At 53.2% G+C, this 17,917-nt stretch overlaps 1 protein-coding gene across 8 annotated transcripts in view; it reads left to right on the forward strand.

Annotated features, from left to right (window-relative positions):
* Positions 1-17,917, forward strand: part of SH2B3 (SH2B adaptor protein 3) — a 38,738-nt gene that overhangs the window by 11,508 nt on the left and 9,313 nt on the right. For 5 of the 8 annotated variants that reach the window (XM_081036460.1, XM_081036463.1, XM_081036461.1 and 2 more), the window contains exons 2-3: positions 1,278-2,021; positions 2,712-2,769. In XM_081036460.1, coding sequence (XP_080892586.1) covers positions 1,309-2,021; positions 2,712-2,769 — 771 coding nt within the window. In that variant the 5' untranslated portion in view covers positions 1,278-1,308. The remainder of the gene's footprint in view (positions 1-1,277; positions 2,022-2,711; positions 2,770-17,917) is intronic. The other 3 variants (XM_081036464.1, XM_081036466.1, XM_081036467.1) reach the window with 1 other exon arrangement.

Below are 17,917 nucleotides of genomic sequence, written 5' to 3' on the forward strand. Positions count from 1 at the left end.
AATCCTAAAAGCAGCAAGAGAAAAAGCAGTTAGTTATCTACAAGGGAAGCCCTATAAGACTGTCAGCTGATTTCTTAACAGAAAATTTTCAGGCAAGGAGGGAGTGGCAGGAAATTTTCCAAGTGATGAAAAGCAACAACATACAACCAAGATTACTCTACCCAGCAAAGCTATCATTTAGAATTGAAGAACAGATAAGGAGCTTCCCAGACCCCCCCCCAAAAAAAAAATAAGCTGAAGGAGTTCATCACCACCAAACCACTATTACAAGGACTCTTAGAGGGACTTCTTTAAGATGGGAGGGGGGTTAAGGATGGGTGAAAGGGGAAGGGATTAAGAAGTACCAATTGGTTGTTATACAGTAGTCATGGGGAAGTAGGGTATGGCGTAAGGAATATAGTCAATAATATTGTAATAACTGGGTGTGGTGCCAGATAGGTACTAGATCTATCAGGGTGATAGATGGGAATGGGGTTGGGGGCAGGGTGAAAAAGGTGAAGGTATTAAGAAATACTAACTGGTAGTTAATACAGTAGGGGGAATATAATCAACAGTGTTTTAAAGATCATGTAAGGTGCCAGATGGGCCCTGCACTTATTGGGGAATCATGTCATAGACTGTGTCCAATGGCCTACACACCTGATGTTGAAGTAGAATTAATACTGAATGTCAACTATAACTAAATATATAGGTATATACAGTCACGGGATGTGGAGTACAACATAGGGAAGGCAGTCGGTAGTATTGTAGCGGCTGTATACGATGTCGGAGGGGTAGTAGCTTCGGGGGTGGGTTATCACTTGATGAGGTTTAAATGTCTATTACGTTGTTTTGTACACCTGAAACTAATAAAAAAAATATTCTAAAAAATGAAAAAATACTTTCATATGAAAGTTAAAATTTTTGTTTAATAGTTGTATCTATTTTTTCCCTATTATAAACGTTGCAGCAGGAAACATCTAGCACCGATGGTCCTGTATATGCGTCTCTGCGCATGTGAACAAGTATTTCTTGAACTCTTAAAAGTGGAATTACTGGGTCTGAAATTGATTTTATCACGTTGATTTCCAGAAATCTTGTACCCCTTAACTGCAGCCAGCAACATGGTAGGGAAGTGCCCATTTCGCTGCATTTTCACCAGCACTAGGTGTTAATGAATGATTTTTTTCTTTCTGACGTTGTGCCTGGTGAGTGGCGAGTCCTTCGTGGTAGTTTCTGAGTGGTCAGCTCACCTGTCTGCTCACTTCCTGGTTGACAACCCCCACCCTGTCTTGCAGCCTGGCCACTCCACCTCGGTCTCCGCCATGAATGGACCTGCCCTGCAGTCCTCCTCGGCTTCCCCCGCGCCCTCGTCCGCAGCCGCGGCCCCGGCCCCGCGGGGCTGGAGCGAGTTCTGCGAGCTGCACGCGGTGGCCACGGCCCGGGAGCTGGCCCGGCAATACTGGCTCTTCGTCCGCGAGCACCCGCAGCACGCGCCGCTGCGGGCCGAGCTCGTGTCGCTGCAGTTCACCGACCTCTTCCAGCTCTACTTCTGCCGTGAGGTGCGCCAGGGCCGGGCCCCGGGGCCCCCGGCGCGTGACTACCGGGAGGCGGGGCGCGGGCCTCCGGCCAAGGCCGAGGCGGCCCCCGCGGAGCCGGGCCCCGCCGCCGCGGCGCTGCCCAAGGCCCGCAGTTCGGAGGAGCTGGCCCCGCCACGGCCCCCTGCGCCCTGCACCTTCCAGCACCTGCGCCACAGCCTCCGCCACATTATTCGCCGCCGCTCGGCCGGGGAGCTGCCGGCCGCCGGGGCTGCTGGGGAGGCTCGGGCCAAACCTGGCCTGGCCAGGAAGCTCCTGCCCAGGAGCCTGGCCCGGGAGCCACTGCCCGAGGCCCTCAAGGAGGCGGCGCTGCGCTACAGCCTGGCGGACGAGGCCTCCATGGACAGCGGGGCGCGCTGGCAGCGCGGGCGGCTGGCCCTGCGGCGCGGCCGAGGCCCTGACGGCGGGGCGGACCGCGTGCTGGAGCTCTTCGACCCGCCCAAGGTAAGCCCCGTTGCGCAGGTTGCACACTGCGTCAGCATTGTGACGCACACGCCCGCCCGTATGGAGGGTGACAGCTGCGGGTGGGGCCTCTCTGCTTTGCAGCAGGTGGCCGCAAAGTGCCCAGAAGGAAGCATACCTTCTCAAACAACAACTTTTTCTTTGACAATCCTTTGATTAAGAGAAAAGTTGCAAAGATAGTGCAGGGTTTCCTTAGAGGCCACACCCAGCTTTGCCTAATGTTAACATCTTACATCACCGCGTACCTTTGTCATAACTGAGGAACCCACATTGGATATTACTATTAACTAAACTTGGAGGTTTCTTTGGTTTTTGCTAGTTTCCCCTCATGTCCCTTTTCTGTTCTAGGGTACCATGTTAGTTCAGTTGTCACATCTCCTTAGGAGCCTCTTGGTTTTGATGACTTTCCTTGTTTTTGATGACTTTGACAGTTTTGAGGAGTATTGATCAGGAATTTTGTAGGATGGCCAGAGACACCATATGGCAGTGTCACACGGGCTGTGGCAGGTTGGTCCAAGGTCTTTGAAAACCATGACCCAGATGGACCATGAACAATAGGGGGTTCCAAACTGTCGCGGAAATCCATTGTACCTCCCCTGCTTTGTAGATGTCTTATTTTCTTTCAAGTTTTAACAGTTTTGTCTTTTTCCCTTGCAACCAACTCAATTCCAGCTATGCAGTTGAGGCTGAAGGGTCACTGTTCCACACACCCGTTCCATCTCTGTCTCAGGTGTGTCAAGTGGATGGGACTATGTGGCTTTCATGTGATTCCTTTCACTCTGTGGTCCTATAATGTGCTAGGGCCTTGCTCTAGAGAGGGAGCAAAGCAGACGTGATGCCAGCCTTCAGGGGTAACGGTCTGGGTGTGGAGGAGACTGACAGTTATTCATTCATTCATTTAACAGCTATTTATTGAGCACCTACTATGTACCAGGCACATGCTAGGTGCTGGGGCAACTGGCATCGTGGTGGGGGCTATTGAAGGCATAAACCTACAAATGAGAATGGAATTATAAATTACATACTGTGCTCTCTAAAGGAAAAGCAATGAGGTCTCTTCAATGATAACCGAGGGGCCCTAATTTGGTGTTTGGGACCGGGTGTTTCCAAAGAATCCTATTGTGCGAAGTACATAACCGTCTGTTCAACTTCATTGCGGTGGGATGTGTACCTAAGTTCCATGAATGTTCCGTGTTTGTGTGTGTGTGTGTGTGTGTGTGTGTGTGTGTACGTACATACACCCAGTGACGCAGCACCCCAGGGGCTCCCGCAGCCTTCTCCACGTCAGTCAGCACCCCTCCCCCCAGCACATGGACTCCTGCTCCCACGGATTAATGACATTTCTGTGTTTGAACCCCACGTAAGTAGAAGCACGCGGCATGCTGCTGCCTTTTATGTCTGGGTCCTTTCGCCCAGCATAACGTTTTCGAGATCCATCAGTGTTCTCGTGTGTGTCGCAGGTCATTTCTTTTCCTCGCCGAGTAGGATTCCGTTGTGTGGATACATCACAATTAGCTCATCCATTGGCCTGATGGTGGAATTGTGTCATTTCTCGTTTGGGACTTTTATGATAACGCTGTTATGAAATTTGCATGTAGGTCTTTGTATGGACAAAAGCTTCCACTTCTCTCAGGTAGAGTCCTAAAAGAGGGCTTGGTAGGTCATATGGTAAGCGCAGGTTTCCCTTCATAGGAGACTTCTAAACGCGGCTCAGGATTGAGCAGGCTTCCCACCAGCAGTGTAGGTGAGTTTTCGCTTCAGTCCTTCCAGTGGATGTGTGCTGGCGTCTCAAGGTGGCTTTAATTAGCATTTCCCTGATGACTCATGAGGTTAAGCACCTTTTCATGTATCTATTGGTCAGTGGAATGGACTCTTGTGAAATGCTCCTTGTTTTTATTGAGTCGTCTATTCTTGATTTCTAAGAGTTTTTATATATTTTGTATACACTTCCTTTGTGTTGTAAATACCTCAGACTTTGTGTTGGTTGCCTCTTTACTCCTTTTATGGGATCTTTTCATGAACAGAAGTTCTTCATTTTAATGGAGTCCAGTTTATCAGTTGCTTTCCTTTATGGTTAGTGCTTTTTGTGTCCTGTTTAGGAACTATTTCCCTACCCAGGGTCATGAAGCTCTTTCTTGCATTCTGGAAGCTTTACTGTTTGGGTCTTTCCACTGTGGACCAAAATCCATCTCGAACTAGTTTTCGTGCCTGATGTGAGATGGGGATCAGCAGTGCCATGTGCTGATGTCACCCTTTTTCTTTATTTTTTTATTTGTATTGGGGAATATTGGGGAACAGTGTGCTTCTCCAGGACCCATCAGCTCCAAGTCAAGTCATTTTCAGTCTGGCTGTGGAGGGCACAGCTCACTGGCCCATGTGGGAATTGAACTGGTGACGTTGGTGTTATAAGCACTGCACTCTAACCAGTGGAGCCAACCGGCCGCCCCGTGACCCTTTTCTTTATGGGACTGCAGTGCTGTTTTCATCCGGGTATCCGTCTGTGTGCTTCTGGACTCCTCTGTTCCATTGGCTGTGTGTCTATCCTCGTTCCAATACCACACTGTCTAATTACCACTTTCATAATGAGTCTCAAGAAGGTGACTTTTGGACTGAGATCTTAGTCCTGAATTAAGAACCGCTGGGTGTTCCAGGCAGAGGGAGCGGTATGGACAAAAGCCCTGAGATGGGAAAGCATTTTCTTCAAAACACAATGGGAAGCTGTCAGAGAAACACAAGTCAGATCAAAACTCTGTTTTCTCATCACTTTTAAAGTCTCAAGGCTGTGACACCACGAAAGGCAAATAACAGCCCAAACACGTGTTATCTGCCTGATAGTATGGAGTTCCTTATAAAACTTCACTTTAAAAAACAACTGCTGCTGCTTAAAATAAACCATCTTGGAAAACCAGGTGTCAGGAATCAGATGGACCCAAGTTGGAATAATCAATTAGTTCCTTCCCAGCTCTGTGGCCTTTGGCAAGTGACGTCACCTTTGAGCCTCAGTTTCCTCCTCTGTACAATGGGCCTATTCATAGTTCCGCCTCGCAAGGCCGTTGTATTAATTGGGAGAGCACATCTGCTGAGCGCCTGGCACAGGGAAGCGCTCAGTGTTCCCAGCTCTCCTTGTTGTCATTATGGTTGTCATGGTGATGACTTTGGGGCTGAGAACACAGATTTATTTCCAGTGCTGGGAGGCACCTTCAAGGCTCCTGTTCTTCCGGAGCCCTGAGGGTGGGGCCCCCGCTGGACAGAGTCCTCAGGGCTCAGCAGTGGTGGTCTGGTCCTGGAGAAGCCAGGTGGAGGAGGGAGTGCAGCTGGGTCCCTGGGCCCTATCGTAGGCATGGTGGTTGCTGTGGGACCCAGAGTTGCCCACAGAGCGAGTAGCCCTGGTGGGGCCTCTCCAGGCCCTTTACAGAGCAGACCCCAGTTCCATTAGCTTCTGACAGCTCATGGGTTAGCCTCACTGGAGTTGGGTCCCAGCTCTGCCTCTGACCAACTGTGACCCTGGACTGGTCACTTCCCTGCTTGGAGCCCCAGTCTACTCAGCTGCAAAGTAGGGTCGTTGTGAGGGCTGCTGTGGGAGGGGGCTCCTTGTTCTTGGGGGTGTGTTAGCGGAGGTGACAGCCAGGCTGCTGCAGTGGGGGTAGGGGGTCGGAGGAGACATCTGTGGCTATTTCCCGAGATCTCAAGATGGGCAGAGAAGTCACGGTGTTTTCTGGCTTCAGTGGCACCCCCCCTGCAAGTGGGTGAGAAGTGGGTCAACCTTTCCTTCCGCTGTGCACTGGCCTCTGGGAGGCTGGTGATTGCTTCCACTGGGGGGTGATCATGAAAGGCCCCTTAGCAGGAGGTGCTGATCCTGAAAGATCTGGGTGAAGGCGTCCCAGGCTGAGTGCAAAGGCCTGGGGGTAGGCATGACGAGGAGTCTTTGAGGAACAACCAGGGGGGCAGGGCTGGAGTGATGAGGTTGGAAAAGTGCTGGGGCTAGATTAGGAGCCTTGGCACCTCACCTGAAATCCTTAGGTGAAGAGTTTAGGTTTTACATTAAGTGCAGTGGGAACCCTTGGAGGATTTAGGCCCAGAGGGGCGGAGACCCTTGCCGGGGCTACCCAGCTGTGGGCGAGGCCTAGAGGAACCCCCCTGGTGCTGTCTGGGGTCTTCGGGCATCAGGCTGGCCATGGAAGAGGGGCATGATTCTGCTCCTAGGAGACCCTCTAGTCACTATGTCCACCCATTCGGTGGTACCTCTTTCCTCTGATCCCAAGGGATTCCCCCTCCCAAGCCTCCAGCCACACTATTGAACTGGCTCCCTCAAGTCCGAGGTTACAGAGCGCCAGCTCCCAGCTAGGCCAGTCCTGAGATGTGCTACCCTACTCGGCAGTTAAGAGAATAATAAGAAAGTTGGATTGGGTGCCAATATTTAAAAACATCAAATGGAGAGATTTCACATAAGAATCCAGATTTCTGGTTTCTCTTATAAAATCAGTGGGTCTGGCACTTCTGGGCCAGCAACACCGGAAGTGGATCCCAGCCTGGCCCTGCCTGAGCTCTGCAGAGGGAGGTGGTGGGGGTCTCGGGGTCAGGGAGAGATGACAAACAGCCACTGGGCCAAGGGTGGCTGGCCTTGGGGCAGGGTCCCCCTGGGGGCTGGGGTCCATTGTCAAATGGAGCATAACCAACTGGCCATGGCTTTTGGGTCAGCCCTTTGCTCTTTTGGGCCTCAGTTTCTTCATTTGCCCAGGCCTCTGGGTTGACCAAGATGGTCTCAAAGCCTTGCCAGCTCTGGCAGGTCTGGGGCCTGAGCCTCAGTTTCTCTCATCTGTATAGAGAGTGATGGAGTTCTACCCACTGTTGGAAAATGCCTCTTTAGCCAACATTTATTTGGCACTTGTTGTATATCAGGCATCTTACTGACCTGGCTTCATTTAACCCTCACAGCAGCCCTGTGAAGGAGCTGCTGTGATGACCCTCTTTTCACAGATGGAGAAATTGATGCCAAGAAAGGGTAGGTGACTTGTCCAAGGTCATGCAGCTCTCAAGTGGCCAAGAGAGGATTGGAACCCAGGCAGTTGGGCTGTACCTGGTGCCTTGTAAGTCTTCAGAAGGACTTACTGTCGTGATTGGTGGTGGTGGTGAACCAGTGGCCCACCTGGGTGGGGGCATATATTTTGAGTTCTCAGACCAGGAAAGGCTCCCTGCGGCCATCTTGTTCAGTGCCACCATTTTACAGATGGGGACACTGAGGCCCAGAGGGGGCTGGCCAGTTTCCCCCTCACCCAGCACGTCCTGCCCTTGGCCTCTGCTGCCAAGCCCAGGGAAGAGGTAGAGGTACAACTCAGGGGACTCATCCCACAGCCCTGAGCCCCCCACCTTCACCACAGGCCTCAGGTACCCCCTAGAGGAAGTGGTCTGATTGGGAGTGGCTGGTTCTGCAGGCCCTAAGGGTGTTCAGGGGGTGGGCCAGGCAGTGAGGTTCAGAGCCATTCCTGCTCTGCTCTTTCTGAGCTGGCTGTCCTTGGGTAAGTGACTTGATCTTGCTGGGCCTTAGTTTTCCTCATCTGTAAAATGGGGATGGTCACAGTGCCTGTCCGTGGGGTTGGGGCCCTATGGAGGCTGTAGATAGTTAAGTGCTGACTGGGTGGGTGGGTGGGGGCCTCAGGCCCCTATTTCCAGGCAGTGAACATTCTTGGGGTGCCTGGACGCCCATGAACCAGGCCACCTGGCCCCACCCTCATAGAACACATAGTCCAGCCAGGGAGACAGCCTGCAGGACTGGGTGGGTGACAAGAGGCGACCCAGGCCTTGGGCTCCCCATCCATACCTGGGGTGTGCCCAGGAGCAGGCAGTTCTCTGTGTGGTGAAGGGTCTGGCATGTCCTGAGCACCACGGACCTCACAGGGCAAGGCTTTACCGAATCAGCCCATCTAATGCTCACCGTGATCCTTCAGTGCAAGCACTGTCATTGCACCTACTTCACAGATAAGGAAATTGAGGCAGAAGTTGCTGCGGTGAGGACCCTGGGGAGCGAGCTTGGAGCCGTGTCCCTGAGTGTGGGAAAGAGGAAGCAGAAAGAAAGGGACGTCCGCCGGAGGCCTGGCGGTTTCCTCTCGGAGGCAGGAGTGCGAGGAGGAGGGCCGGGCAGGAAGCGGCCGGGCGGGAGGGGCAGCTTGCTTTGGCTCCGGCAGATCTGGGGTGAGCTTGCCTCTGCTCCTCTGAGTTGGGAAAGGCACTTTGCCCTTGCGCTCTGTACCTCAGTTTTCTCGAGTAAAAATAGCTGAATGGTGGCGCCCACGTGGTGGGTGCTGATTGGACTGGCTCAGTGGCTGCCTGTGCAATGCTGGAGCCGAGCCCGACAAGCAGTCGGTGCTCAGCAAGGCTTAGCTGCTGCGGTGGTCGTTCTTTTTATTAATTGTTTTGGACATGACCGGCACCACATTTAACACGTCCCGTGGAATCACCTTGTAAAGTGGGGATAATGCTGAGGCCAGCTCACAGATGAGGAAACTGCGGCACAAAGTTGAGAGACTTGCCCCGGGCCGCACAGCTGGGAGGGGTTAGAGCTAAGAACATGTCTGTCCTGTGTGGGCCTGTTAAGGCCAGGCTTTGTCTTCAGGCCCCAAACGGGCAGAGAAACCACCTCCCTGCCACCTTCAGCCTAGCGGCCTTTTGTGGGCCAAACAGCCCTGATGTCCCAGTGGGGAGACAGGAGCTTCAGAGGCCAGTGGCTCCCCAATCCCATCCTCTCCCATGGGGATCAGAGGCAGAAGGCTCTCAAGGTGCCAATGGGGTTCAGTCTTTGCTCTGCCCTGGCTTCTTTGTGACTCAAGTGGGTCCCCTCCCCCTCTGAGCTGTGAAATGGGCAACCTAGGGGTTTAATCTGGGCCTTCCGGGGCTGGTGGGGGGGCAGGAAGGGGTAGTGGTGGGCAGGGCTCCCGTGGGGCCCCCAACCACACACACAGCCACCCCATATGCCCCTTACCGGGGTTCCTTGTAAGATAGTTTTTGGAAAGTGCTTTGCTGCTTAGAAGAAACCCCCGACCACGCTGAAACCGCGGGCAGATGGTATCGGCGTCCTTTTAGCTCAAATTCTATGAATCCACAGACTAGAAAGTGCCCCGGATTCCAACAGTGGGAGGACAGGGAAAGATTCATTTACTATCGACCGGCCGGGCGCCTCGGGGGGCTGTTTCCACCGGGCCTGTTTGCTGTCGCCAGCTTCTTGGAAGCTGGTCTTCTGTTTTTGTGTTTGAGGGACTGGGTGTTGGCACAAGACCGTCACTTGGAGTCTGGACTGTGGGCTTGGTGGCCCGGGAGCAGTTTGGTTCAGATCTTGGCCTGAGTCTCAGTTTCCCATTCTGGAAAATGGAATATCAGTACTCGCCTTGCTGGGTGATTAAGCCAAAAAGAGACTCAGGGAAGGCTTGGCACAATGTGTCCCCACCCTGAGAGGCAGAAGAAGGGGCTTTCTGCATAGGAAGTGGCCAGATCCCAGAGGTGGGTCCCTAGCCACACTCCCTGGGATGGGCAGCCACCTGGCTGGCCCTCACAGTAGCCTGGAGTGGGCACCAGCTGACAGCCCGCAAGCTGGGCGGGTGCTGCTGGAAATCCCCCACCTACTCCTTTGTGAATGGAAAAGGAAACCAGAATGCACAAGAAGTGGCTGGTCCTCACTGGTGGTGGTGGTGGGGGGTGGGTAGCTTCCTCCCCCAAGGCAGGAGGGGCCGCTTCAGCTTCCTTTTTGGGGCCCCACTCCCCGTTTTCCTAGCTCCCCTCTGAGCTGGGGAGGTCACTATTTTCTCAGGCCATGGATCTCTGGAACCAGTGGGAACCAGTGGGTGACGGGGTACATGAGGGGACGGGGTCCTCCCTCACTTGTGGCCAAGGATCCTCTCATCACAGATTTGAAGTCCCCAGCAGCGGCAGAGAGGAAACCTCTCTCCAGGGAACCTTCTGGAACTAGAGGCCTTCCGTGTTTTGTCTCATCTCAAATCTTCGTGTAATCTAGGAAACTTAATTTACCGAGGGCCTCCAAGTTTTGAGTTCCTAATGTTTTTGCTTTTGTGTTCTCAATTAATAAGCTCATCACAGAAATTACAGGAAAACGATCCATATAATCCCACTACCGAGAGAGAACCAGCATTCCCATTTTGGTAGATGTCTCTAATCTTTTTTTCTTGTATGTATTTTTTCCTCAGAATTGCAGTTCCTACAGCACTCAGTCAGGCTGCCTTGGAGCCCCCCTGCTGTGTGTTTAGATGCTAGTAATACAGGCGGGCACTTACGGACAAAAGTCCCAGCCCTAGTGGGACTGATGTTCGTCTGCTTCTTTTTTTCACTTACACATCTTGACCATTTTTCTGTTTTCTCAAATATTTTTTCATGTCTTTATTTTTTTCCATGTCTTTTTTTTTGAAGACTGGCTACACAGTATTTCATTTACACAGCTGGCCGTGGCATATTTATTTATTATCTAGACAATTTCAATCATTTCTGTCTTTTTTGCTCAAATAACCGTGTGATGAATGTCTTGTATGGAAATCTTGGTGCAAATCTTGGTGCCCGTCTCTGATTATTTCCTTCGGCTAAGTTCCTAGAAGGGGAAGTGCTGGCTGGGAGGCTTTGTGAGTCCCTCTCAGGCGGCACACATGCTCTCAGCTTTACACTCTACAGGGTTAACTTGTTTAAAGTATACAGTAGTTATTAGTGTATTTACTGAGTTGTGCGCCTATCACTGTGATCAAATTTCGGAACATTTTCATCATCTCAAAAAAAACACACCACCAAAAAAACCCCTGTCCCCATCGGCAGTCACTCCCCATCTTTTCCTCTTCCAGCCCCAGGCAACCACTAATCTGCTTTCTGCCTCTATGGATTTGCCTATCCTGTTCTTTTCATATATATAAATGGAATCAAACAATATGTGGTCTTCTGTGACTGTCTTCTTTGACTTAGCCTCGTGTTTTCAAGGTTCACAGTTTGCTTATCCACTCATCTTTGGACAGACGTGAGGTTCCCACTTTTTGGCCGTTTTGAGTAGCGCTGCCACGAGCACCCGCGTACAGGCAGACCTCCGAGATACTGCGGGCTCCGTGCCAGGTCCCCGCAATAAAGGGAGGCACAGTCTTTTTGCCTTCAGTTTGTAAAAAATGCAACAGCTGTGAAGCGCAATAAGACGAAGTACAATAAAACGAGGTGTGCCTGTGGCAGTTTTTGTGGGGACGTGGTTTCATTTCCATGGGGTATATATCGAGTGGACTTACCGGGTTATGTGGTAACTGTGTTTAGCGTTTGAAGAACTAACCCAATCAAAGCACTATAGCACTTTATACCTCGCCAGCAATGTCTGAGGGTCCCCGTTTCTCTATCTTCTCATTAACACTTGTTATGGTCTGTCTTTCTGAATAGAGTCACGTAGTGGACGGGAAGAGACTGGCATTTCCTTGATGGCTCAGTGATGTGCTCAGTAGCCATCTCTGATGCTTTTGATATCTGCTGTTGAAATAGCCTTCCAGAAAGGTTAAACTTACGTATTTTTTTCATCACTAGGGCTGCCAGCACTGGGTGTTATTTTAAAAACCTTTGCCAACTTCTAGGTGAAAAGGGGTTATCTTGCCTTTTCTGGTTACGAGTGGAATGGGCCATTTCTTTAAAAAAAAAAAAAGATATAATTCACATAAAAGTCACCATGTTAAGGTGCAATTCATTGGCGTTTAGTACATTCACTGTGGGTGCAGCCACCACCTCTGTCTAATTCTACATTTCCATCACCCCGGAAAGAAGCCCTGTCATACTGGCAGTCACGCCCACTCCCCATCCCCAACCCCTGGCGACCACTCATCGACTTCCTGTCCTGTGGATTTTGACTGTTTCTCTTAGATTTCTTGGTCATATGCATTTTTTTGTGACTTACAGGCCATGTACTTTGCGTGCTTGTCTCCTACACTGTCTGCCCTTTTCTTGTTTTGCAAGAGCTCTTTACATGGATGTTAGCTATCACATGTTGCAAATAGTTCCCTAGTTCGCCATTTGACTTTTCAATTTTGATCCTGAGTTTCTTGGCTTATGGAGGATTTTAAGTCTGGACGGTAAAATACAGTAATCTTTTCCTTTATGGTTTCAGTCTGCTTTTTCTATTTAGAAAGGTCTGGGACCAGGTAATTACTTAGGTTTTATTTTTCACTTTTAATTATTTAATCCATCTGCCTTTTATTCTCTGTGGCTGCTGTGATCTCCTGTTGTTTTCTGATATCCGAGGTGCCGTGTATCAAGGCACCTCACCTAGTAAACGCTCCCTAAACGCGGGCTTCAGATACCAACAGGTCGTGCCAGATCTAGGTCGGAAGCGTGGAAATTGTTGGTGTGGTGGCTGCAGCTGGGGCCTGGCCGGCCTCTGGCTGTGGCCCTCATTTCTGTCAGCTCAGCCCGAGGCTCAGCTGCCTCAGCCTTCCTGGCACCCCGGCAGCCCCTCGCGCCCAGAGGCCCTCTCCTTCACCTCTTCTTCTGAATCATCATTCTTCGAAGGCAGGCAGTGGCCACCGTCCAGGGCTTTTGGGGATCTTGGTGGTGACGAGCCCCCCTCTCTTCTGGTGTGTCCCCCACCCAGGCTGGTGACAGAGGTTATTTGTTGTTTCTTAACCACAACTTTTTCCATCCTCCTCCGCAAGTGCAGAGCAGACGCTGGGCCAGAGGCCGCAGCCAGGCTGCCTTGTTGGGGTTCCCCAATCTGGTCTGGCTCCACAGCAGATCTGGGAGGTGGGCACCCCATTTAAGCTCCTGGGGGCTGGCCAGCTCTGGGACCCCTGCCCTATGACACCCACCCTGTTGGTAACCCACAGACTCTGTCGGGCTCATCTGCTTTCCTGGTGGGTTGGGGGATGGGGTTCCCAAGTCAACAGAGCCCGCTCCTGTGCAGCAGGAAGGTGGGGGGGAGGGCAGCGTCAGGTTTGATGCCTGGCACATCCCCTCCCTGCTCAGGGGCCTGCACACGTGGTGTGGCCTCCCAGAACCATGGCTTCCCCTTTATCTGAAGGAGCTGACCACACCTGGCCTTTGTGGCCTGGAGTGTCCCTGGGACTGAGGTGCCAGGAGCGGCACTAAGGAAGGCACAGCTTGGGTAAAGGTGCGGACGGGGACAGGGCACATTTGCCCTGGGGCTCTATGGCCGCACAGGGTGGGGGTCGGAGGATTCCTGGAGTGATACTGGGAGCAGGATGTGGTGGCTCAAGGTGGGAACTGGTGGCAGCTGGTTTGCAGTGAGCGGTGGGGATGGGGTCTGGCCGGGCCCCTGACCCTGCTCTGGGCCCCCAGGCGTTCCGGGCCGGCTGGGTGCTGGCTGACCATATGCAAGAGGCGCTCTGTCCTCAGAAAGGGTCCAGGCCCGCGGGGACAGCAGGGGTCCTCATGGCGGGTTGCTGAGCAGCCCGTGACTGCTTGCTCTTTGTAACATTTCAGCTCCAGGGTCTGGAGAGTCGTTTACCCTGAGAGCCAGTGTGTGGGCAGGAATGGTGGCCTGCATGGAGGGCACAGCTTGTGGAAAGGTGCAAGGGGAGAAAGCCTGCAGGTGTCATCAGTAAGGGTGGCGCTGGCTCCCTCCATTCGTGTCCCACAAGGCCCTGTCCCAGGACCCCCTCTCCACAGGGCCAGGGGATGTGGCCTGGACTTGTCACCGAGGCGAGATCAGCTGGTGAAGGTGCTGGTGGGTGATTAGGTGCTTGGTTCACCTGTTCAGTCATGCCCATGACGGGTGCGGGGAGTGTGGGGCTTCCAGGGGTGGCCCCTCTTAAGCCGCGGTTCCCCCATCTGGTGTGTCGCCCCCTAGGGCTGGCCTCAGAGCAGAAGTGCACACCTGTCCGCACAGCCGGCCCCTCCTTACTCAGGTGCCCACACGTCAGGAGGGGGTCGAGTGGCTGAGGGTGTTTGTCTCTGGGGGGAGGTAACTCCAGCATCTAAGAGGGACTTTGTGTCCCTGTCACTGTGATTGTGTGTGGGGGGGTGGTCTCTGAGAGAGGGCTTTGTGACTGTGCCACTGAGTCTGACCTGGGGGCAGGCACTTGCCGGTGGAGCTTTAGATGGACCTCCAACTCCGTCTGTCCCAGCATCTCGGGCTAATTCACACCCCCCCCCCCCGCCTCCTTAGGGCCTTAGGGTCCAAGAGTGGGTGGGCTGGCCCCCACCCCCACACCACCACTCAGGGACGGTGTGAACTGGGGTGCCACCTGCCCAGAGGAGGGAAGTGAGATGATAGGGACCTTGTTTCTGAGCAGAGCAGTTCTATTTGGGGGGTCTGTCTCTCTCTCTCTGGCTCTGGGGAGGTCTGTTTCTGGCACTGAGGGGCTCTCATTTGCCAAGAAAGGGGGGCAACTGATCCATGTGGCTTTTCTGGAAGCTTCTCTCATCCCTTTCCTGGTCCTGTGGGGACTGGGAGCATAAGACCTCAGGGGACAGACCAAACAGGAGCTCTGGCTCCCGGGGGCTAGGGAGTCACTTACAGGTTCACTTACAGAAGCCCTAGAGGGTGCCTTCTGCCATCACCTCCATTTTACACGAGGAAACAAAAGCAGAGAAGTGATTTGCTCAGGGTCACACTGAGAAAAAGTGGCTGAAGCCCGCATTTGAAGGGCCTGTGGGGTAGGGGTTTGGGGCCCTGGTTGTGGGCAGAGGAAGGAAGTCACCTGTGGCCTGTAGTTCCAATCTTTCTTCAGTCCATGGGACTGGCTCATTGCCTTCAGTTTGCCTCCAAAGGAGCTGGGGACCAAGGGGGTGAGATAACTCACCACGCCCCACATCTGCCTCTGCGCCCCAGACATCTGAGGGCTGGGGCCCCAGGCACTCACCCAGCTACTCACCCATCCATCTGACAAACCCTCCCTAAGGACCTGCTCTGGACCAGACCCGGCGCTGGGCCCCAGCTGGGAACACGGCTTGGTGCTGTCTCCACCCCCAGAGGAACTCCCAGTCCGATGGTGGGGGCAGCTGCACCATCAGGAAATTATGGCTGGACCTGATAAGCCCTGTGCAGGGGGAGAGGCACAGGAATCGCACTAACCACCATGTGACCAGAGAAGGCTCCCTGGAGGAGGGGAGCTTTTCTTTGCCGAGAGCTGCAGTGAGGGGGAGAGCATGGGCTGTGGGCCCCGGGGCTGGGCAGACGAGGGTCCGAGCCCCAGCTCTACTCGGCCCCCCCTGTGGCCAGGACAAGTGAGTCTGCCTCTGGGGGCTCCATTTCTCCATCTGTGACATGGGGTTGCTAGCAGTGCTGTTGTAGGGTGTGAAGAGCCTTCTGCCAGCCCGTCCTCTCCCCTGGCTAGCCGGAGCCTGCGGAGATCCAGCCACGTCCCTCGCCCTGATCACGCTCCTCTGGAGCCCTCGTTGGAGTGGGGTGTCTGCTGTAGGGCCATGATATTTGGCAAACGAAAGGCCTGTGGTGTTTGTTGTAGGAGTGAAATTGAGCACTGACGACCTACCAGGCACTGTGCTCGGTGCTGGGGATGCCACATGAGCAAGACCAAGTGCCCACAGAGCCCATTTCACAGGTTGATAAATGCAGTGAAGGAAGTAGAGGGTTAGGTGATGGTGACTGTGTGTATTTAGACACTGTAGTCAGGGAGGGCCTTCCTGAGGAGGTGACACAAGCTGAGACCTGAATCTGAGCCAAACTGTGCACATGTGGGGGAATTGCCTGTCAGACGGAAGGAACATGGGTGCAAAGGCCCTGAAGTGGAGTGTGCTGGGTCCATTTAAGGAACAGTGGAGGCTGGTGTGGCTGGAGCAGGGTGAGAGGTAGAGGTGGTAACAGAACTGGATTGTGCAGGGTCTCGTGGGGCATGGTAAGGATGTGGGCTTCCACATTCAGCGCGATGGGGCCCACAGGCCACGATCTGAGCAGAGGCGGGGAATGGGAAGTGCGTGGGTCTGGATGTACCTGGGAGGACTGATGGATGGCAGCTCAATTCTGATGCTGATCACCTCGGGGAGTTCAGGACGTCACCCTGCTTTCCAACTCCTCACCCTATCGTGGGGTTCCTTTAGAGCACCCCTCAGCCCCCACCATTCTGCTCCATGGGGTGATCTGTGCCCTCCCTCCTCATTTTCTGTGGCTCCCTGGTGCCCCGGGGGGTGTGGGGGGGAGGGCGTGGCCTCCCTCTCCAGCTCTCCTCAGTGCCAGTGGGTTTCACGTCCACCTGGGGCCCGTGGTAACGGGCTCACTTCCAGAAGCTCCAGGCCACCTGGTTGTGATGCATTCTCTGTGCTGTGCCCCTGGAGGTTTTCTTAGCCTTGTCTTGTCATTTATGAAGTACGGATAAAACACCAGCCTCAAGGGCTGTTGTGGGGGCTCATGGGAGGCTTCCCCGCTACTGGTCTTCAGAGAGATGGACCAAAGCAGGGTGGTGAGGGTTTTCTCACCAGAGTATCACAATGTTGTTTTCTCCTCTGGAACCTTTCTACTTCCTTGGTCCCAGCCCCTCTTCCTTGATATGATGCTCTTTTTTGTGAAACTGGAAAATTTTTGAAATGGTGCTGGCCTGTGAATTCAAAAGTCCAGAAGCCACTGGTGGACAGCCCAGGCACATAGCAGGTAGCCACTAAAGGGTGGTATGAAGGGTCTGTTACCATTTCTAGCCACAGCTGACTCCCCTGTGGATTCGGCTGTAGTTTTTGGCCTCTGGGTGCTGGCTCTTGCTTGTTCCATAGCTGCCAAAGCGTTTCCTTCTACCTTCCCCACTGCAGAGTGTTTAGCAAACATAGCCACTTACTCTGTGCCCTGCCGAAGACACAAAGATGGAGAGGGCGCAGGGAAGCCTTCTTGAGTCCATGGTCAAGTGGTAGGGAGACAGCTGTGACAGCCGACTGCGGTGGGTGGGCGAGGGCGGGACAGTGGAGCATGGCTTCCTCAGGGAGGGGCTTCTGCTCTGGAGCAATCTCTGCTTCTCCACACTGGCTCCTAAGCTCATCCCTGCCTTGTGCCACCCCACCCCAGGAACCTTTCCATACTCGCTGCGAGCACCTTTGTATACACTGTATTGCTAAATTCTCACGGAACGGTAGTGACAGTATCTCACCTTACAAAAGTACAGACTGAGATCAGGGGAGGAGAGTTGCTTGTCCAAGGAGGTTGAGGCAGAGTTGTGACTGAAGGCCAGGACTAATTCCCAAACCCCATGGGGAGGTTGTGCTGTGCTTATGCAGGCCCCAGAGAAGTTTCTGAGCAGGACATTAGGTGGCCAAAATCTGGGGAACACATGGGTTCAACAGGTTTCTCTGATCTGGTCCTTCCCAGAGCCTTTAATGGACTGCTGCACACAGAGCTGACTTCTCTTGGAGAATCCCTCTTTGCACTGGCTGCCAGGAAGCTCAGAGACAAATTTGTGGCAAGTGGGACTATGGTCTGCGTTCTAGCAGTTGTCTCCCTCCGTCTCTCTGAATATCCCTGTAATCTGACTAAAATCCTTTTTGGAACAAGACAGGGCATTTTCTTTGTTTTTTTTAGGTTGGTGTTTTGATAACAATCAGTAAGACTTGAGTAAGCATTTTCCAGAATGATGTTTCATCTGTTTTTTTCTTTCGTTCATCCAGGCAGCACCCATTTGGGCTCTGGGGGACCCAGCTATCTAAGACTGGGACCTGGAACTTGCTCTAAGCCTTTTATGTTTTCAGGCCCACATCCAAGACCACCTCCCATCCTCCCCTTGCTCCTGGTGGGTCAGCATGATCTACTTACTGTCCCCGTGTACACTGAGGGTGTGGTGGATGCCATGCCTGATACCAAAGCAGTAAGTGGCAGGCCAGGGCTCGTCTGAGCACCTCTAGAGCCCGGCTCCAGGCCCCGGAGATGACACCTTGAAGGCATGGGTGCTGGGCAGAGGCATGTCACTTGGCCCTAG

This window comes from Rhinolophus hipposideros (assembly GCF_964194185.1).
Source record: "Rhinolophus hipposideros genome assembly, chromosome: 24".
Lineage (NCBI taxonomy): Eukaryota > Metazoa > Chordata > Mammalia > Chiroptera > Rhinolophidae > Rhinolophus > Rhinolophus hipposideros.